At 41.0% G+C, this 22,398-nt stretch overlaps 1 protein-coding gene across 6 annotated transcripts in view; it reads left to right on the plus strand.

Annotated features, from left to right (window-relative positions):
- PSPH (phosphoserine phosphatase) overlaps nucleotides 1-22,398 on the plus strand; it is a 57,561-nt gene that overhangs the window by 25,014 nt on the left and 10,149 nt on the right. For 2 of the 6 annotated variants that reach the window (XM_086692091.1, XM_086692090.1), the window contains exon 2: nucleotides 12,130-12,257. In XM_086692091.1, the coding sequence (XP_086548217.1) occupies nucleotides 12,130-12,257 (128 nt within the window). Of the gene's footprint in view, nucleotides 1-11,880; nucleotides 12,258-13,248; nucleotides 13,387-15,110; nucleotides 15,242-17,047; nucleotides 17,172-22,398 lie in introns of those variants that run through there. The other 4 variants (XM_086692093.1, XM_086692092.1, XM_086692094.1 and 1 more) reach the window with 4 other exon arrangements.

Below are 22,398 nucleotides of genomic sequence, written 5' to 3' on the forward strand. Positions count from 1 at the left end.
ATGATATGGATATTGTTTCATTACATGGAATCACTTCACTTTCTAATTCTCCCCTCGTGATCTAGTAATTTCCTTTCCCTCTTTTTTTTTTAGCTTCATTTTCCATAATTTTATCTTCTCTTTCACCTAGTCTCTCCTGTGCTTCTTCCATCCTTGCTGTCCCTGTATCTAGTTTATTTTGCATCTCGTTATAGCATTTCTTAATTCATTGTGACTAGTTCTTAGGTCTTTGGCCTCTGCGGCAAGAGATTCTCTGCTGCTTCCATGCTTTTTTTAAGCCCAGCTATTAGTCTTGTGACTGTTACTCTAAATTCTTGTTCAGATATATTGTTTATATATGTTTTGAGCAATTCTCTGGATGTGATTTCTTCCTGAAATTTCTTTTGAGGAGAATTCTTCTGTTTTGTCATTTTGGCTAAGTTTCTGTCTTTTGTGTGTGTGTGTTTTTTTTAAATTTTTTTTTAACGTTTATTTATTTTTGAGACAGAGAGAGACAGCATGAACGGGGGAGGGGCAGAGAGAGAGGGAGACACAGAATTGGAAGCAGGCTCCAGGCTCTGAGCCATCAGCCCAGAACCTGACGCAGGGCTTGAACTCCCGGACCGCGAGATCGTGACCTGAGCTGAAGTCGGACGCTTAACCGACTGAGCCACCCAGGCACCCCTCTTTTGTGTGTTTTAATAGCTTGTTTTGTGTCCTGCACCTGTGAGTACTACTATATTAAAAAAGGGTCATACACTGTCCAGGGCCTGGCACTTCAGGAAGTGTTTTTGGTGTATGTTGCATGCACTCAGTTGTTGCATTTGGGCTGCTGTATCCCACTGGTCAGTCCTCTGCAAAGCTCCTCCTTGATTGTAGTGGTGGAGTGTTTGGATCTTCAACCATGTGTGCTTTGATTTGTTTGTTGAAGTGACCCTGGAAAATAAGGAAAGGGGGGAGGGGAAACCTGATCCCTTGAAAAGAGAAAAGTGAAAGGGGAGAAAAGAAGACCGAAGAGAGAGTCAAAAAGACTCTATAAGGCTAAATCCAGAGAAAGAGAAAAGAAAAAAAGGAAGAAGAGATAGACAAGGTATAAAAAGAATAGTGTAAAAATGCCTGATCAAACAAATTTATATTTATCTATCTAATAAACAGTCAGATACTATGAACCTGATTCCAAAAGAAGAAAATAAGAGGGTAGAAAGAAAAAGCAAAGAAAAAGACAAACAGACAAACAAGCAAACAAAAACAAAAAAACAGTTGTCTGTTGGGGCCTGGGACCAGTGGCTGTGCTGATCTGGAGGAGAGGCTGGTTGTTGGGTCAGTGTCAGTCTTCCTCCAGCTGATAAGCAGTTGCCAGGGCACAGAGGGGTGGAGTTTGGTGTAAGTGGGTCCTGTTTCCACTGGGGGCTGCTGCATTGCTTTCTGAAGTCCCACTCTGAAGTGTTAGTGTTGGGGAGAAAAATCGTGAGACCCTAATCTCTCCTCCCCTGACCGGTGTCTCAAACCACACTGTTCAGGTAGCCCTCACAGAATAGCCTAGAAGTTCAGCTTGCCCTGCTCCACAGTCTCTCTCCTGCCTTCTAGGCACTTGGCTGGGATTCAAAACCTGAAGTCTTAAAGGACCCTGCACCATGTGGACCCTGCACTATCAGGACCCTGTTCTGGTGAAGTACAAGGCCTTTGATACAAGGCCTTTGGCTGGCACCTGCAGGGTCCTTTGCCCTTGGGGAGGCAATAAACCTTCTTCCCACAGTTCTGGAGAAAGGGGACTGTGCTCTCTCAGTGTGCCCCTGAGATCACTACCGTTCTCCGGGTGGCTCCCTCCTTCCCAGGAGTGTGCACACAGCTCTGGCTTTGCCAGAGCAAGTCCCACACTTTTGAAACCTCTGAGTTTTAGCTCCTAAGGCTGGTTGCAAAATAGAAACTGGCACTCTCTGTATTTCTCGTCCCCCAGTCCATGGTGTGGAGAGGTTTTTCTCCTGTGTTAACTCCATACCACAATTTCACAACCCCTCTCTTTCTCTCCCTTTTGTCTCTCCACAGAAGGGGTTCCCTCCCTTCTGTGCCGACATGGCCATTTGATCTCCCCCAATTCACATGCGCTCACCTCTATCCCGCCAAGCTGTCTCCCTCCAACTGTAGAGATCTTTCTGCCACTCCACAGATCGATTTCTTGGGTGTTCCAAGCGTTCTGACCTCAATACAGCTGTGTTTGAGGGACGAGGAAAATCCTGGTTTCCCTACTTCTCCATCTTTTCTCTGCCCCTCTTTCAGTGTTTATATTTAGATTTATGGTCCATTCTGAGTTTGTTTGTATGTAGGTATCAATTATTTTTAAAGTTTATTCATTTTGAGAGAGGTTGCTTGTGCATGCATTCAAGCAAGTGGGGGAGGGGCAGAGAGAGAGGTAGAGAGAGAGAGTCTCAGGCAGGCTGTACACTGTCAGGCAGAGCCCAATGCGGGGCTCGAACCCACCATGAGATCATGACTTGAGCCAAAGTCAGATGCTCAACTGACTGAGCCATCCAGGTGCCCCCTGAGTTCATTTTTATAGAAAGTGTAAACCGCAGGTCATGAAGATTCATTTGCTTTTTTTTGGAACTTACTAAATTCTGATTGTTCCAATACCATTTGTTAAAAAAGACATCCTTTCTCCACTGAATTGCCTTTAACACCTTTTTAAAAAAAAATCAATTGGTGATATTTGTTTGGGTCTGTTTGTGGATTCTATTCTGCACCCTTGATGTATGTGCTTTACTTTTTTTTAAAGCTTATTTATTTGTTTTGAGAGAGGAGGAGAAAGGGGAGAGAGAGAGGGAGAGTGAATCTCAAGTAGGCCCTGTGCTGTCAGCATGGAGCCTAATGCCGGGCTCAGTCTCACAAACCATAAGATCCTGACCTGAGCTTAAATCAAGAGTCAGACACTTAATGGGCTGAGCCACCTAGGTACCCCAGTGCCTGTCCTTTTCTAATACCATACTGTCTTGGTTACTGTAGCTTTATAGTAAATCTTAAAATCAGGTACTGTGATTCCTCCAAATTTATCCGCTTTTTTTCTGAATTGTTATAATGAATCTAGGTTTTTTTGCCCATATTTAAATTTAGAATCAACTTGTCTATATCAATAAGAATATGCTGGGGATTTTATTGGAACTGCAAGAAGTTTAAAGATTTATTTCAAGAGACTTGATGTATTTAGTATATTGAGTATTATAATTCGTGAATATGGTATGTTTATTTATTTAGGTTTTTGAATTTTTATCAGTATTTAAAATTTTTCTGCCTAAGACCTGGACACATTTTATTAAATTTATTAAATTTATGCCTTAGTATTTCCTTTTCAAAAAGACTATTATAATTGGTTTTGTTTTTATTTTTTATTAAAAAAATTTTTTTACATTTATTCATTTTTGATAGGGACAGAGCATAAGTGGGGGAGGGGCAGAGAGAGAAGGAGACACAGAATCCGAAGCAGGCTCCAGGCTCTGAGCTGTCAGCACAAAGCCTGACGCGGGGCCCGAACCCACAAACCGCAAGACCTGTGACCCGAGCTGAAGCCTGATGCCCAACCAACTGAGCCACTCAGGCACCCCTAAGTGGTTTTGTTTTTAAAATTTTTGTTTCAAATTCTTCATTGCTAGTACTCAGAAATATGTTGAATTTGTATGTTGACCATGTAACCTATTATCCTGTAACCTTACTAAACTTACTAGCTGTAAGAGATTAAAAAAAAAAAAAAAAAACCTTGGGATTTTCCATGTAGATAATCATGTCATCTGAAAAAAAGGACAGTTTTATTCTTCTTCTTGCCTTACTGCACTGCCTAGGACTTCCAATATAATGTTGAATAGGAATGGTAGTGAGAGTGGACATCCTTGCCTTATTCCCATCTCAGGAAGAAAGCATTCACACTTTCCTAATTAAGTACAATGGTTTTATGTAGATATCTTTTATCAGATTGAGGAAGTTTCCTTCTGTGCTTAGTTTGCCAAGAGCTTTTATCATGAATGAATGTAGAATTTTGTTAAATGATTTTTCTACATCAATTAATAAGATCATGTGGTTTTTCTTTTTCAGACTGTTAATATAATGGGTTATATTGATTGATTTTCTAATGTTGAACAGGCTTGCATATTTGGAATTAATTCCACTTGGTCATGGTGTACAATTCTTTTTATACATTGCTGCATTTGATTTGCTCATATTTTTTTGAGAACTTTTGTGCCTAAGTTCCTGAGATACCTATCTATAACTTGCTTGCTTATTTGCTTTTCTTTTCTTGCTTCCCCCTTTTTGGGGGAAAACTACCCTTGTCTAGTTTTGGCATCAGGGTAATACAAGCCTCATTAAATGAGTTGGGAAGTATTTCCTCCTTTCTCGTTTTCTGGAAAACAGTGTGTAAAATACATGTTAATTATTTCTTAAATGTTTGGTAGAATTCTCCAGTGAAATCATCTTGGCCTGGAATTTTTTTTTCAAAAAGTTCTATTGAAAAGGAACCCTCTTGGGGTGCCTGGGTAGCTCAGTCGGTTAAGCGTCCAACTTCGGCTCAGGTCATGATCTCGCAGTCCGTGAGTTCGAGCCCCACGTCAGGCTCTGTGCTGCCAGCTCAGAGCCAGGAGCCTGTTTCAGATTCTGTGTCTCCCTCTCTCTCTGACCCTCCCCCATTCATGCTCTGTCTCTCTCTGTCTCAAAAATAAATAAACGTTAAAAAAAACAAGCCTGCAGATTAAATTTTTAAAATTAATATAGGAATATTCAGGTTATATATTTTATCTATTGGGTGAGTTTGGTAGCTTGTGGTTTTCAAAGGAATCGGTCCATTTCATCAAAGTTGAATTTATGTGTATAATATGTTCCAAATATTTCCCATCTTTTTAATGTCTGTAAGGTCTACTGTGGTATCTTTCATTCCTACATTGGAAATTTGTGTTTTTTCTTTCTCTCTCTCTCTTTTTGGTCAATATTGCTAGAAATTTGTCAATTTTATTGATCTTTTCAAACACCAGATTTGGTTTTATAGATTTCCTCTATTTTTTGTTTTTAATTTCATTGACTTTTGCTCTAATATTTATTATTTCTTTTCTCTGTTTGGTTTGGGTTTGCTTTGCTCTTCTTTCTCTGTTCCCTCCATCCCCACCCCTCCCCCTCCAGACTTAGTTCTTTATTGATCTATCTGCAAGTTCACTGATCTTTTCCTTTGTAGCCTCCTATATACTGTTAAACAAATCCAGTAAATTTTTATTTAGTATATTTTCTTTTTCAGTTCTATATTTTCTATTTATTTATTTATAATTTATTTATTTTTGAGATAGAGACAGAGTGTGAGTGGGAGAGGGGCAGAGAGAGAAGGAGACACAGAATCAGAAGCAGGCTCCAGTCTCTGAGCTGTCAGCACAGAGCCTGACCTGGGGGCTCGAACCCACAAACTGCGAGATAATGACCTGAGCTGAAGTGGAACGTTTAACCAACTGAGCCACCCAGGCACCCCAATTTATTTTTATTTTTTGATGTTTATTTATTTTTGAGAGAGAGGGAGAGCACATGTGGGGGAGGGGCAGAGAGTGAGAGGGAGACAGAGGATCCGAAGTAGGCTCTTTCCTGAGAGCAGAGAGCCTGATGTGGGGCTCGAAGCTGCAAACTGTGAGATGATGACCTGAGCCAAAGTTGGAGGCTTAACCAACTGAGCCACCTAGGTGCTCCCCCATTTTTTTTTAAGTTTATTTATTTATTTTGAGAGAGAGAGAGTGCATGAGTGCGAGTTAGGATGGGGCAGAGAGAATTCCAAGCAGGCTCTGCACTGTCCACATGGAGCCAGACTCTCAAACCCAGGAACCCTGAAACCACGGCCTGAGCTGAAATCAATAGTCAGATGCTTAACTAACTGAGCCACCCAGATGCCCCTATATTTTTTGTTTAAAAAGCTTCCATTTCCTCCTGAGGTTTTTCATTTAGGCAACCAATTATGACAATGTTTTCCTTTAGGTCTTTGAATATATTTAGCTTCATTGCTTTAAAGCCTTGTATGGTAATTGTAACATCTCTGTTATCTTGGAGTCTATTCTATTGATTGCCTTTGCCCCCTTGATTGTGGGTTACATTTTCCTGTGTCTTAGAAAGTCTTAATTTTTGATTTTATATTGTATATTTTGGACATTTGGGGTTGGATATTTTAGGGACATAGGTTCCATTATTTTTTTCTAAAGAATGTTTACATTTGTTCTATCAGGAAATTAAAATACTGGCCGATTGCCTTCTACTTATGGTGTCTTGATATTATACTTTGTGAGGTCTCAGCAGGCCCTGAGAGGGCTTTACAAGGCACCTAGGAGACATACTGGAACCTGAGCCACTCTGGGCTAAGCTCCCCAGACCGAGCCAAACACCCATGTCCGTCCCACTATCTCCTCCCTTCTGACCTCTCAAACAAACCCTCTGAGGTCTTGGTCCCTTAGTTTCATTCTCAGCTCTCAGTTTTAGAGCAAATACTTTGTTCTGGGACATAATGTTTACTTCTAAACTGTGGTCCTTCTGGGGTTTTAGTGGAAGGCTTAAGATGTGGACCAAACCCCTCTACTTTGACAAGATTCTTATGACAAACTCTGCTCTGTGGTGGACTGCAGCTGAAATCTCTGTTCAGCTGTTTTTAGCCTTCCACCTGCAAATAACAGAGGGCTCAACTGCACTGGCTTAAATAAATAGGAGTTTATTCATTTTTTAAAAGAAATGTAGAGATGGATGGCTGCTGCTATTGGGAACCATGGTGCAATCATTTCATAGCTGGGTTGTTGTCATTCTTTCGGTTTTTCTTTGTGGCTGCGAGATGACTGCTGTTATCTCCACTAATCTCATTACCATTAGAGGCTGGAAGAAATAGAAAGGGATTAGGCCAGCAATGTTGTTCTCTTCATATTAGGAAAGTAAAAGCCAGCAACCTACTCAGCATGTTTCTGTATGAATTTCACTACTCAAATCAGGAATGCGTGGTCCCCCTAAGTTGAAGGGAAACAGAAGATGGATTACAGGATTTCACAATTGGCTGACTAGTTAGAAACTTCAGATAACTTAAAAAAAATTTTTTTTAATGTTTATTTATTTTTGAGAGAGAAAGAGAGAGTCAGAGCGCAAGCAGGGGAGGGGCAGACACAAAATCTGAAGCAGGCTCCAGGCTCCAAGATGTCAGCATAGAGCCTGACACAGGGCTCGAACTCACAAACCGTGAGATTGTGACCTGAGCCGAAGTTGGATGCTTAACCAATGGAGCCACCCAGGCGCCCCTAGGTAACTTTTTTGATATTTAATCATGTATCTTAGTAATATGAGGCATTTATTTATTTTAAATTTTATTTTATTATTTATTTTTTTATTGCACTATAATTAACATATATTAGTTTTGGTGTACAACATAATGATTTGATATTTGTATATATTGTGAAATGATCACTAGAATAAATCTAGTTAATATCCATCACCATTACATAGTTACAGTTTTTTTATTATGATGAGAACTTTTAAGATCTTTTTAGCAACTTTCAAAAATGCAATTCAGTATTAACTATAGTTATAATATTATACATTACAGTGAGTTAATAGAAAATATATATTGGTTTCTTCCCTGGTTCCTGGCACAAGCTCCTAAAACCCTTGTTATTTCCTGAGTCACCAGGTTGGCTCAGTCGGTTAAGCGTCAGAGCCTGGAGCCTGCTTTGGGTGTCTCCCTCTCTCTTTGCCCCTCCCCCGTTCTCTCTCTCTCTCTCTCTCTCTCTCAAAAATAAACATTAAAAAAAAAACTAAAAAAAAAAATCCTTGTTATTTCCTAAAATATAAGAACACCAGGAGCATTTCTTGTTCTAATATTGGTCTTCGACTTCTGTTTCTGACACAGAGCTCCTAAAACCCTAGTAATTTCCTGGGAGATGGGAGTGTCTTTTGTCCTAATGAATTAACTGAGTGGGCTTCTGGATGAGACCTAGTCACAGGAAAGACAAATCCATGATTCGAAGTTTGGAATTTTCAGCCTTGTCCCTCATTCTCTTGAGAAGAGAGAAGGGCTGAAAATGGTGTTAATGATCGATCATGCCTATGTATGAAAGCTCCATAAAATCCCCAAAGTACTGGGTTTGAAGAGCTTCCAGGTTGGTGAACAGATCCACACGGGGAGGGTGATATACCCAACTCTATAGGAACAGAAGCTCCTGTGCTTGGGACCCTCCCAGACTTCATTACACTATGTATCTCTTCATCTGGTTGTTCATCTGTATCCTGTAGTAAGCTGGTAAATGTTAGTGTTGAGTTCTGTGAGCTGCTTTAGCAAATTAATTAAACTTAAGGAGGCAGGAGTGGGGGGGGGAGTGGATGGCGGGCATTGGAACCTCTGATCTATAGCCAATTGGTCAGAAGCACAGACGATAACCCGAGCTTGCAGCTGGTATCTAAGTGTTGGGGGGGGGGGGGCAGGGGAGGGCAGCCTTGTGGGACTGAGTCCTTAACCTGTGGGATATTATGCTTTGAGAAGACAGTGTCAGAATTGAGTTAAATTATAGGGTGCCCAGCTAGTGTTGCAGAGATTGTTTGGTGTGGGGTAAAACTTCCGCATTTGATGACTAGAAGTCAAGTGTTTAGGGCAAGTAGTAAAAAACAACACAGGAGGAAAGAATTGGGTTTTTCCCTACATAGGAAGGAAAAAAGAAAACCCAAAAAACAACCCTGAGTTTTTTCTGTTTTGATTATATACCTATAACTTATTTATTTTATAACTGGATATTTGTACCTTTTGGCCACCTCCACCTATTTCACCCTTTCCCCACTCCTAAAGCATTTAGTTTTAATTGATTTGCAAATTATTAAAAAATTAATAAATGTTTTTAAACTAATCTCAACTAGTATAAAATCAAATAAAGTAGAAAGGTAAATTTTTCACTCCTTTTACTCTCCTTGATTAATTGTTCCCCACAATTACTGTTGACATACACAGAGTTTTTCTTCTTTCAGAAATGAGAATCAAACAATATATATTGTTCTGCAACCTGCTTCATTCACAGGACATATCATAGACCTGTTTCCATGCTGTGACTTATTTTGAATGTTATTTTTAATGTTGACATTAAATTGTATTTTCTTTATATTATTTTAAAACATTTATATATTTTTATGTATCAGTATTTAATGTGTTGATAAAAATATTGTGTCTCATAAAATATATATATACACACAAATACAAAAATCTGTATACTCACTGCCATTAAGTAACTCTATAATCTCTTCTCAGTCTCATTTTCTTTCCTGTATCCAGAGGTAACTACCTTCCTGAATTTTATGTTGTAAGTTATCACTTATGATATTAAATGATACTCTCTTTTTTAAGTTTCTGTCAATGTCTGTATGTATACAGTATTGTTGTGAATATTCTTATATGTGATTCCTGCTACTTATGTGCAAGAGTTTCTTCTGGGTACATTTCTGAGGTGGAATTTCTGGGTCATAGAAAATGTGCATGTTCAATATCATATTGTTTCTAGAGTGATCCAATTTACTCTATTTTAGAAGCCTATTTTAGTAGCATTGAATTATTTTTTAAAAAGTACATGATTCTAACATAGTTAATCATCAGACAATATATTAGCTTATAAAAATGTGATCTATAGGAAACCTCTCAGGAACACTACTAAAATTACCTGAATTGCTTTTTACTAACCAATTGTAATTAAAACTTTGCAAATAATTTGCTAATGTTTTTATTATATTGCATTGTATTTGGTTCACATGTGCTATTTAACATTATTCCAGAAGAAGAACAATGAAGCATAATGTAATGTATTTGTATAGTTATGCTTTGTCCAGCAACATTACTTCATGATTGTTACATGCATGTATCTAGGACCACCATTAGCTTCCTCTGGACTTTTTTTTTTCTTTTTTTTTTTAAATGTGGTTTTTGTCTACAACACTGCCCCCTCATGACCACAAGTGTTAGTACAGGTGTGAATGTGAGGTAGATAGAGACAGTAACTGACAGATTTTATTTATTCAGTACAAATATTTTATTTGAAATGTGTTTAATTTTAAACATCTATGAAGTATGAATAATAGCAGAAATTAATTCTACCTTTTTACATTATTGTACTTGGGTTTCTTTTCCCCTAGAAATACTCAACTACCATTTATACTTATATACAAATACTTGGTGTTTAAAAAAATTTTTTTTTAATTTATGTTTATTTTTGAGAGAGAGAAAGAAAGAGTGCGAGCAGGGGAGGGACAGAGAGAGAGAGGGAGACACGGAATCAGAAGCAGGCTCCAGGCTGGGAGCTGTCAGCACAGAGCCCCACGAGGGGCTCCAACTCAGGGACCTGGAGATTATGACCTGAGCCAAAGTCGGTCGCCCAACCCACTGAGCCACCCAGGCACCCCCCCTTTTTAAAAAAATTTTTAAAAAATATATGTATTTTTGAGAGAGAGAGAGAGAGAACAAATATTTGGTGTTCAACATCTTGTTTCTTTTATTATACTTATTTCTAAATTACATACTACAAAATATAAACAGGTTCTTGACTAGATCGTTCTTTTAGGCCCCCTTATTTTGCCCTCTCTCATTAATTGTATCATTTTTTTACCTCATATTTCAACATTTATTTATTTTTGAGAGGCAGAGAGAGACAGCACAAGTGGGGTTGGGTCAGAGAGAGAATGAGACACAGAATCTGAAGCAGGCTCCAGGCTCTGGGCTGTCAGCACAGAGCCCCACGCGAACCCACAAACCGTGAGATCATGACCTCAGCCGAAGTCTGATGCTTAACCGACTAAGCCACCCAGGCGCCCCATTTTTTACCTCATATTTCAAAACATCAAAATTCCTTCTCCCCATCCTTCATCAGAACCATCTTTGGAGATCTGGGAGAAATTAAACCAGGTGTGCCCCAAACCTGTTTTGGCACAATGTTTCTTACAAATGAAATCTGAAAATACTGAACTTCAGGGGCACAACTGAGCAAAGAGCAGCAGCACTCTTGCTTCTGGATAGAATTGTGTTGAGAGGTTCTGTAGCAGCCGGCAGAGAAGTCGTGACAAAGTGTCCCGCTCCAGCAATATCGCCCCCTCTGCCTGAGTGACCCCTTGGAAGGAGTCTGCAGAACTGTCGGCATCTGAGGTTTCAGGCTGTGTTTGTTCTAAGGTGGGACCTCACTGCCCACCTCCCGCGGGTTGAGCCAAAGGTTAATGTTTGGAGGTGCTCACCCCTTATTTATTGTAGTCAACTTAAAAGTAGCTCGGCAAGTGACACCTAGAAGAAAGTAAGATGACAAGGAAAAAAGAATGTAAAGACTCATTTTGTTAACGATTTTTTATATTTTAGTTGCGAATATAAGTAGTTTTGCTTTTGATAATACACGTTTTGGTTTAAAAAAATTTTTTTATGTTTATTCGTTTTTGAAAGACAGAGAGAGAGAGAGAGAGACAGAGCACAAGCAGGGGTGGGGCGGAGAGAGAGGGGGACACAGAATCTGAAGCAGGCTCCAGGCTCTGAGCTGTCAGCACAGAGAGGGACTCGGTGTTCGAACTCACGAACCGCGAGATCATGACCTGAGCTGAAGTCGGATGCTCAACCGACTGAGCCACCCAGGCGCACCGATAATACATGTTTTTTAATTGAAATATAGTTGACTTATAATACGAATATAAGTCGTTACCGAAATTCTCTTGAGACCTACATTGCTACAAGAGCATAAGGTCAAACGCGGATTCAAAAAAGGTCCCGAAGGAGCTTTCATTAATTGCAAAATTAGCGCAGAGGTCCCCGGCTCTCTCACAACCCTCCTCCCAAGCGCCGGCGGCGCGGAGGGCCCCGAAGGTAGCCTCTTGCCCCTCCCGCGCAAAGTGGAGGTGGCGAGGCTCGCGGCTCTGCGGGAAAACATCCACCTCGCGCTGCAAGTCTAGGGCCGCAGGCGCTGAGCCCCCGCAGGGAGGAGGGGCGGGCTCAGGGAGCCCCTCCCAGGGGGCGGGACCAAGGGCTTCTCCCCAGCACCGCTGTGCAGAGTCTGAATCTCCAGGGTCTCCAGTTTAGAAAAGCCTATGCAAAGCCTAGCAGAAGCCAAGGTGCTTATCAGCAGATCTCTTATGATTGTTTGGTAAAAGCTCTGCGGGTCTGCACAGGTCGCCTCCCTCGGAGCTCGGCGACTGAACGTCGGAGCCGGCCCTCGGCCCCCCTGCAGTCGGAAGGTTACAGCAGCGGGAGCCAGAGAGGCGGTGGCGGCGGCCCAGGAAGGAGCAGCAGCGCCCGGGTGAGTCTGGGCATGTGTTTATCTCTCCGTGTGCCCAACTTTATGATTTACCCGCCTTCCTTTTCCACATCCAGGGCCTCTGATTCTACGTGTGTTTTTCTTAATCGGCGTAGGTAAAATGGTTCATGGGATTTCAAGACTTTCTTTTTCTCAATTAACTTTTGAGTAGTTTTCCCTTGTTTTATGTCACTGTTACCAAACGGCATGAATGAATGATGCAATCCTGCATAGGAGAGTCATCAGTACAAGATTAGGAAAATCTCCGAAATTTAGTGTTGCAGTGTTTGACTTTGTCATTTTCTCTCCCATCAGAATTAGAATTTTAAGTAAGTACCTACCAGCTACATGTTGTAAAGGTACAACTTCAAGTTGGGAATTAAATAATTCATTCATTCATTAAACTTGTTTACTATGTTTTCTTTATAAGTGACTTGCATATTGTAGTTACTCTTTAAATATTTGACTGACCGGTATTGGAATGAGGATCGGGGAAGAAAGATAAAATGCAGATTTCTAGATTTTATTACATCTACCTGGTAGGTTTTCAATATAATAATAGTGCTATCACTTTCATGTTGCTGAAATAAAGTAGTCAGGACGTTTTAAGTTTTCAGATAATTTGATTCATGCCTAATAATTTTTTAAAGTTAATGTTTTCTTGATATATAATTCAATGCAATAATATGCACCCACTTTAAGTGTACATTTTGATTAATTTTGACAATTGCATACACACTTTTAATCACCAGCACAATATAACACTTCTGTCACCCCTGAAAATTTCCTAAAACCTGTTTGCAGTCAGATCTCCCCACCCCTAGCCCTACTGACCTGATTTTTGTCATTGTAGCATTTGTTTGTATTTTCTAGTGTTTTGTATAAATGGAATTATGTTCTTTTGTGTCCGGCTTCTTTTGGTATAAAAGGCTTTTTATATTTATCCCCATTTTTGGCATGCAGCACTAATTCCTTCCTTTTTGTTGCTGAGTAGCATTCCATCGTAAGGATATACCACAATTTATTCATCCATTTATCTGTTGATGGACACTCTAGTTTGGGGCTTTCATGAATAAAGCGCTCTTTGATTGCTCTTGGATAAATCTCCAGGGTGGGATTGCTGAGTCTTATGGTAGGTATGTGTTTATTTTAAGAAACTTGCAAAATGTTTTCCAAAATGGTCGTACCATTTTCTATCCCTGCCAGCAGTGTATTAGAGAGTTCAGTTTTTCCAGGTCCTCACCAATACTTGGTGTGTGCAGTCTTTTTTGTTTTAGTCATTTGCCTTTTGAGTTTATCTGCATACCTTCTTTTTTGGAATGTCTATTCAAATATTTTGTTCATATTTTATTATAAGTTGTTCGTGTTATTACTGTGTTGTAAGAGTTCTTTATTCTGGATACAAGTGCTTTGTCAAATATGTGTACTGTAAACATTTTCTCCCATTCTGTGGCTTGCCTTTTCCTTTTCTTTCTTTTTTTTTTTTTTCTATCATGAAAAAGCTTTTGAAGAGCTTTAATCTTGATGAAGTTCATTCTATCACGTTTTCCTTTCATTATTCATGTTTTTGGGGCGTTAAGAAAGTTTTGCCTACCTCAAAGCTGTTGTGTTAGCTATGTATTGCTGTATAACAAATTACCCCCAAACTTGGCAGCTTAAAACAACAAGTATTTATTTTCTCAGTTTCTGGGGGTTAAAATTCTGGGAGCAGCTTAGCTGGGTGGTTCTGGTTTAGGATTTTTTAAGCGGTCACAGTTGGCCAAGGTGAACTCACCTAATGTTGTATTGGAGAAGATCTGCTTCCTAGCCCGCTCACATAGTTGTTGGCAGGATTCAGTTCCTTGAGGGTTGTCGGACTGAGGGCCTCAGTTCCTTTCTGGCTGTTTGCTGGGGGCCCCTTAAGTTCTGCCACACAGGCCTCACCATAGGCCACCACCAATGTGGCAGCTGTCTTTCCTTAGAGTAAGGGAGAGGCTGGGGCATGATGGAAGCCACATTCCTTTTTGTTTTTGAAATTAACCAAAAAACTTGGATGAGAGAAAGGGAACACAACCTTTTTTGAGTTCAGTAAGGACTGTATTTTGAGCCTTCCCTTTCAATCTCTTTGCTTTTTCTTGACTCATCTTATTTCTTTTATCTTTTTTTTCTTCTGAGATTTAGCATTGTTGTCTACTTTTTAAAAAATGATGAGGTGATTTTTTTAATGTTTATTTATTTTGAGAGAGAGTGTGTGCAAGCGTGTGTGCATGAGAATGGGGGAGGGGCAGAGAGAGAGACAGTGCAGAACCTGACTCGGGGGCTCCATCCTACAAACTGAGATCATGACCAGAGCCAAAATCGAGAGTCGGATGCTCAACCGAGATACTTCTATTTACAGTTTTGATTATGAGGATTTTAATTCAAAATTGTTGACTTTGTTCCCTTGTTATTGGGCAGCCAGACTCTTCTGTGACTGTTCTTGGAATATTGGAGACTTTGTCTCTTCGTTTTGAAGACAGCTGGGTCTGTTTTGTAGTCTGTTAATGTACCTAAGTCAGCTTCCCTGTGTTTGCATTTTGTTCTCTCAATAGATCCTCTTTTCTTCCCTTGCCTCTGTGTTCTGCTGATCTGGTGTAGGTGATTTCCTGTCAGACCTGAAGCTTTTGCAGAATCAAAGCCAGAGAAAAGTGTGTGTACTCCTCTGCAGTCCTGAAAGGAGGCAGAAGTCCAGCGTCTTGCAAGGGAAGCAGTCTTAAGGAACTTTGCATCTGACCCGTCTTTGTACCAGTCCTACCAGCTGGGAGAGTGAAGCTAGACAGTTTCTTTCTTCTCTTGAGTCTGAACCTTGATGTTCATTTCCTTCTTCTTTCTTTCTAGGTTCTTGCTCTTGCAGAACTCCCAAGATCTCATAAAGAAATTTGTAGTCAGAACTTTATGCTGCATTTTTATTCAGGAAAGAAGCAGGAAGAGAAGAGTGTCATTTCCTAGGAATCCAGCACTGGAGAAACGTGAGTCTGATTTGTTTTTTGTTGCTGTTAATTTGTTTATCAGTGATCAGTTTCCTCTTCACCGGAATAAAATTGTGCACTGTAATGTATGTGGGGTGCATAAAATCTCAGGTTCCCCAGAACAGCAGTTCCTTTTTTTTTTTTTTTTTTTTTTAATCATAAATGCATTGGCCAGGAACCCTAGGCTTAGTTACTGGAGGATCTTTGACTCTTCACTGATCCAGAAGCTTCTCAGGATCCATTGGTGCATTGTTGCAGTGCCCAGAGGGCCTGAAACAGACTCACCCCTCCTACCAAAAGTGACATCCATTTAAGCCTAGTAAGTTTTGTTCTCCTGGATGTGCTTGACCTCCGTAACCTCTGTACCAACTTGTATTTGTTCTTACACAAGTGAAGGTAAGAGGTCAATCCTAACAAAAGAGTAAGTTTGGTGAAGGTGATCTTGGGTGCCTCTCATGGGATACATAGATGGAGAAGTTCAAACAGAGTTTTTGTGGAGAGGTTTTTCCCTCTTATCCAAAATCAGAGCTCCTAAGGCTGGCCCTGAAGGAAAACATACTTTTGTACTTTTGAAGCTGGGGGTGAGAAGGGGTTGTCAGCAGAGGCTTCTTTACCATTGGCCCCATGTTTCCCCAAGATGGACCAGCTGGGGGTCAGGCGGACAGGAGACCTGTTCTGACCCGCAGAAGGGCAGTGGTTCATTGCTCAGGACTGGGCCTGGGAGCTGCCATGTCAAAGTACATACCCTTCTGCTAGGATTTCTTCCACCTCCACCCCTGTTCCCCTCCCCACAAAGGCCAGATGTGAGGGATCCAGAGTTCATTCTCTAGCAATGATTTTTTTGTGTGTAAAATTCTAATGTACACAATTTACTTTGAAGTACCTGAACTTAGCAGATTTTTCCTCCCTCTAGCTATGAGAAATTTGAATAAGTGTGAATTGTGAGCCACTCCTGGTGGAGACCATGAAAAAACAGGCAGCCAGAAGTGAACAAGGAGGCAGGGCATTTTACAGTGCTGGCCATTTGTTCTAAGGTCTAAGTAGGGAGCCAAATCTGTGTAATCCTAGGGGTTGGAGGGCATATCCCCTGACATGAGCATTCTGCGGGGCAAAGTTAAGGTTATATAATCCAGCTGCGTCTTCTAGGGAGGGCGTGGAGAAAGAATCAGCCTTCCAAGTAAATTCAATGTGACTTTTGTCTCAAACATCCTATTTTCTTTGTCTTTGGTACACAGTACAATCCAGGAAGCAGTTTTCGGCGCTTCTGAGTCATAAGTCAGGACTAGTGTTCATCTGGGGATATGGAAATCAGTCCTTACTTTATTTGAGGAAATGTGTGTTTCCTTTCATATCTGAGGCTGATGGTCTGGCTAAAGCTATTGCTATTATCAATGGTCAAGAAGAGGCTCAAGTCACTGGCTTTTCAAACACGAACAATAATGATTTGTCTGATCATCTCAGTGAGACTGGTAGCCTCTTGAACATGGTGCCCATTGTGTACTTCTCAGGTCATAGGCTTAGGCACAGGGTGGCAGTGTGGACTGGCTTTGGTCGTACAGGTTTTGAGCCTTCAGGAGCCGGTCAGTCATTCTCAGGAGTATTGCCTGTTCTTAGTGACATTGTACTGCCTCATGTACAGTCTTAAAAGGTTCTTTGGCCTGTCCCATTTATCTCCTTTTAGCTCCTCTTATGTTATTTGTCTGTTCCTCGCTTTCCCTCTATTTGCATGTGATTGGTTCTCTTATGCTCGGTGGGATTGCATTGCATTAACTACCACTCCTCTGCTGATAGACTTCTGTCTTCTAGGCTTGTATAATGAGCCTGCCTAGCCATGTGATATGAATTGCATCGATTCCCTCTGGACCAGAGCCAAATGAGTGGTTACTGAGCCACAGAGAGAGTGGGATATGAAGCTCCTTGATGTTCCTGGGTTGGTGGAAATTTGATGATTTATGAAACCTGTTTCTATCTACTGGCCTCCCAAAGAATGTGCAGACTTTCTTCTTTCACTGTTAATGAATCATTACCCATTGTGTTGTCCAGCTAGCAGAACTTTGGTCTGAATTCTTGATGAAAATCTCTGACATTTCCTGAATCCACATAGGTTCTTATCAAATGTTTAACCTTATTTAGTTCTGCTTAATTTCTCTGCTTCTCAATTTATCCACCTCTTATTTATTCACCACCTTTTATGTTGTTTCTGTGCATTTGAGATCCAAGTTTTAGTTTTTTTAGCCATCACTTGGGAGCTGTGTGACCTTGGGTAAAGCATTTAAGTATCTTATACCTCTAGTTGTTAATTTGTGAAATGGACACATTAATATCGTTCTTGCAGAAAGGCATGGGATCTGACCCAGATGATGGCTTTGAGGTTTCTTCCAGCTTCAGAATATACGATGTCCATTCTGTTCTATTGGTTAGAGTATAGTCATTATTGCTGGTTAAGGATTTTGATTTGATTTGATTTGATTTAATTTTTATAAAGTTTTTATTTACTTTAAGAGAGTGAGAATGGGGGAGGGGCACAGGGAGAGGGAGAAAGAGAGAATCCCAAGCAGGCTCTGTATTGTCAGCACAGAACCCGATGCGGGGCTCAAATTCATGAACTTGGAGATTATGACCTGAGCCAAAATCAAGAGCTGGACACGGGGCGCCTGGGTGGCTCAGTTGGTTAAGCGTCGGACTTCGGCTCAGGTCATGATCTTGCGGTTTGTGAGTTCGAGCCCCGCATTGGGCTCTGTGCTGACAACTCAGAGCCTGGAGCCTGCTTTGGATTCTGTGTCCCCCTCTTTCTCTGCCCCATCCCTGCTTGTGCTCTGTCTCTGTCTCTCAATAATAAGAGACAAACGTTTAAAAAAATTATTAAAAAAAAAAAAAAAGCTGGATGCTCAACTAACTGAGCTACCCAGGTGCCCCTAATTTAATTTTTTTAAGTTTATTTATTTATTTTGAGAGAGAGAGAGAGATTGAGCAAGCATGAGCAGGGGAGAAGCAGAGAGAGAGAGAGAGAGAGAAAGGAGAAAGAGAATCCCAAGCAAGCTCTGTGTTGTCAGTGCAGAATATGACTTAGGGCTTGATCTCACGAACCGTGGATCATGATCTGAGCCAAAATCAAGAGTCAGACACATAACTGACAGAGCCACCCAGTCACCTCAAGGATTTTAATTTTAGGCTGATAGCACTCTAAGTTGGGATAGTTTTATTGAGGATAATAATCTACTCAATTCTTGCTGAGTACTCAATAACTTCTTAGATTCAACTCTATTTAATTCATGAAATATTTATTTTGCACCTGGTGGGTCCTGGAAACAGAAATGAAAGATAATTCAGTCAAGGTCCTTACCCTGAAGGAACTCCCATCCTAGGAGAGAAATGGGAGTGACTATTTAATTAATTCTCTGAAGGAATAGGAAGGAGATAGTGTAGTATAGGGAAGGTTATTTAATCTGCATCTTGAATAATAAATAGGAATTTGCCCACTGGACATGAGGACTTAGGTGATTTCAGACAGAGGGATTGGCATTTGCAAAGGCATAGAGGTTTAAAAAACTGACATTTAAGGAACAAGACATCTTCTGTATACCTTGAGCATAAGTTGTGTGTATATGTTTGTGTGTGTGTGTATTTCTTGGAAGAGAAAAGTAGTGGGGGATAGATTGGTGAAATAGATAGGATCCAAATCATGAAGGGTATAAATTAATTGAATAAGAGAGACATTAGGTTAATTTATATGCTAATTATGGGGACTGGATTAGCAAGGGCATCATTAGGTCTGATTTGATTAAGTCTTAACTTGATTTGATTCTAGATTCCTCAGAAGCCAAACCTGGGTACAGTCAGGTACAGTAGTATACTTAAAATTAAAATGTAATAGCCATGTTAAAAAAGTCTTTACCTTTTAGAAATATACACTGAAATATTTTGGATGAAATGATATGATGTGCTTTGAGATAATGAGGGAAGGTGGAAGTGTTTGGGCGTGATATTATGATTTATAATAAGAAACATATTTGCTCTTGTCCTCATCTCTGGCTCCCAGCTCTTAAAACCCTTGGAATTTCCTGTGATGAGAGTGATAAAGGTGTTTCTTCTTATGTTAGTGAGGTGACTTTTAGTCTGGTATTTCTTCCTGTGTTAATGAGGTGAATTCTGGACCTCACCTAAGGATGGGGCTATTTGCTATCAGAGCCAACCTTGGTGATCAGAGAGTTGGAACTTTGAGTCCCACCCTCCTGACCTCCAAGGAGCGGAGAAGGGCTGGTGATCTAGCCCAGTCATCAATGGCCAATGATTTAATCAGTCATGACTTCACAACAAATAAAAACCCAAAGGATGGAGTTTTGAAAGCTTCTGGGTTGGATTGGTGAACACATGGAGATGCAGGGAGAATGGGATGTTCAGACAGGGCATGGAAGCTCTGTGCTTCTTCCCACAAACCCTGTCCTGTGCATCGCTTCCATCTGAGTTCTACCCTTTTATAATACACTGGTGAGCTAGTGAATAAAATATTTCTCTGAGTTCTCTGAGCCACTGTAGCAAATTGATCAAACCCAAAGAGGGGATTGTTGGAACCTCCAGTGTGTAGCAGTTGGTCAGAAGCATGGGTGACAACCTGTACTTGGCATTGGGGTCTTAAGTGTGTGTGTGTGTGTGTGTGTGTGCGCGTGTGGTGGGGAAGGTTCAGTCTTATGGGACTGAACCTATGGGATTTGACGCTATTTGTGGGATAAAGTCAGAATAGAGTTGAATTATAGGAGACACCATGCTGGTATCTAAGAATTGCTTCAATGTGTGGGAACGCACCCATGTTGGAATTGGGGTACAGAACCCTTGTTAGTGGGGTTGTTGATGAGGCATGATTTGCTATGATTGTTGAGGCAGGATGATGCATACATGGAATGCATGTATTCATTTTCTCTATTTTTGTATTTATTTGACATTCTGCACAATAAAAAGTTAAATAGTTGCGGGTATGTAATTCACAATTATATCATTTCATTTATTTATTCAACCTTCAGAAATTAATTTAGCATCTACTCAAAAGAAGCCTAAATTGGGGTCTTAGAAAATTTTCGATCTTAAATGAAGGTGTTTTTTTTTTTTTTTTTAACGTTTTTATTTATTTTTGGGACAGAGAGAGACAGAGCATGAACGAGGGAGGGGCAGAGAGAGAGGGAGACACAGAATCGGAAACAGGCTCCAGGCTCCGAGCCATCAGCCCAGAGCCTGACGCGGGGCTCGAACTCCCGGACCGCGAGATCGTGACCTGGCTGAAGTCGGACGCTTAACCGACTGCGCCACCCAGGCGCCCCAAATTTTCGATCTTAGTATAAAGAGCTTGCAATCCAGGAGTGGAGGTGACAGGCCCATAAGTAAGTCTAAGACAAGTAGGAATATTATGAATTTCATATATTGAAAACAGGTCTACATTAAGTACTGTGGAAATTCTGGAGAGAAATCTTTTCCAGCCCGGAGGAATCTGGGAAGACTCTATAGTGAAGATGGCATTGAGCTTTATTTCTTCACTTAATTCAACAAATATTATTAAGCCCTACTATAGGTACTATAGGTACTGTTCTCAGTCCTAAGGATCCAGTAGTGAACAAAGCTGATAAAGAGCCTATTCTTATGAAATTTACATACTAATGAGGACAGATAGACAATACATAATAAACATAATAAGTACATTTTTTAAAGTTCATTTTGAGAGAGAGAGAGAGAGAGAGAGAGAGAGAGAGAATGAGTGGGGGAGGGGCAGAGAGCGGGGGGGGGGGGGGGTGGGGCAGAGGATATGAAGTGGGCTCTGTGCTGACAGTGAAGAGCCCCTTGTGAGGCTCAAACTCATGAACTGTGAGATCATGACCTGAGCTGAAGTCGGATGCTTAACCAACTGAGCCACCCAGATGCCCCATGAGTACATTTTATCATATGTTAGAAGATGATAGATGTTACAGAAAAAAGAAAACGTAAGGCATAGTGAGGGAGATTAGTAAGGTTGGGTTAAGGATAAGGAGAGGAGGTTGCAGTGATAAACAGGTGGTCAAGGGTTGGCTCATGGAAGAAGGTGATATTTGGGCAAACACTTTTTTTTTAAAAAGTTTATTCATTTTTTTAAAAAAATTTTTTTTTTTTAACGTTTATTTATTTTTGGGACAGAGAGAGACAGAGCATGAACGGGGCAGGGGCAGAGAGAGAGGGAGACACAGAATCGGAAACAGGCTCCAGGCTCTGAGCCATCAGCCCAGAGCCTGACGCGGGGCTCGAACTCACGGACCGCGAGATCGTGACCTGGCTGAAGTCGGACGCTTAACCGACTGCGCCACCCAGGCGCCCCAAAAGTTTATTCATTTTTGAGAGAGAGAGGGAGAGAGAGAGAGTGAGAGCAGGGGAGTGTCAGAGAGAGAGTGGGACACAGAATCCAAAGAAGGCTCTAAGCTCTGAGCTGTCAGCACAGAGCCCGATGCAGGGCTTGAACGCATAACTGTGAGATCATGATCTGAGCCAAAGTTGGATGCCTAACTGACTGAGCCACCCAGGTGCCCCCACTCTTTTTTTTTTTTTAATGTTTATTTATTTTTGAAAGAGAGACAGACAGGGACAGAGTGCGAGCAGGGGAGGGGCAGAGAGAGAGGGAGACACAGAATCCGAAGCAGGCTCCAGGCTCTAAGCTGTCAGCACAGAGCCCGATGCCGGGCTCGAACTCAGACTGTGAGATCATGACCTGAGCCAAAGTCAGACACTTAACCGACTGAGCCACCCAGGTGCCCCTGAGCAATCACTTTTTTAAAAGAGTCATTATTTTTTACTCTTGATAAGGGACTTGGCCAAGTGGGTATCTGAGTGAAGAGCATTCCCACCAAGGGCACATCTGGAGCAAAGGCCCTGAGTGGGAAACCTGCCTAGTGTATTTCCAGAGCAGCAAGAGGACTGGTGTGGTTGGAGCAGAGTGAGCAAGGGGGAGGAGTAGGAAGTGAGGTCAGAGATGTAATGGGGGGGGGAGGCAGCGGTGGTGGTAGTGGTGCCAGGATGGGGGGCTGACCTTATAGGTGATTGTAAGAACTTTGGCTTTTACTGTTAATAAAATGAGGAGCCATTGAAGGAATTTGAACTAGAAGTAAGTGTGACATAATTTGGTTTATAGCTTACAATGATTACTT

This window comes from Puma concolor, chromosome E3 (assembly GCF_028749965.1).
Source record: "Puma concolor isolate L17-30 chromosome E3, mPumCon1.1.hap2, whole genome shotgun sequence".
Lineage (NCBI taxonomy): Eukaryota > Metazoa > Chordata > Mammalia > Carnivora > Felidae > Puma > Puma concolor.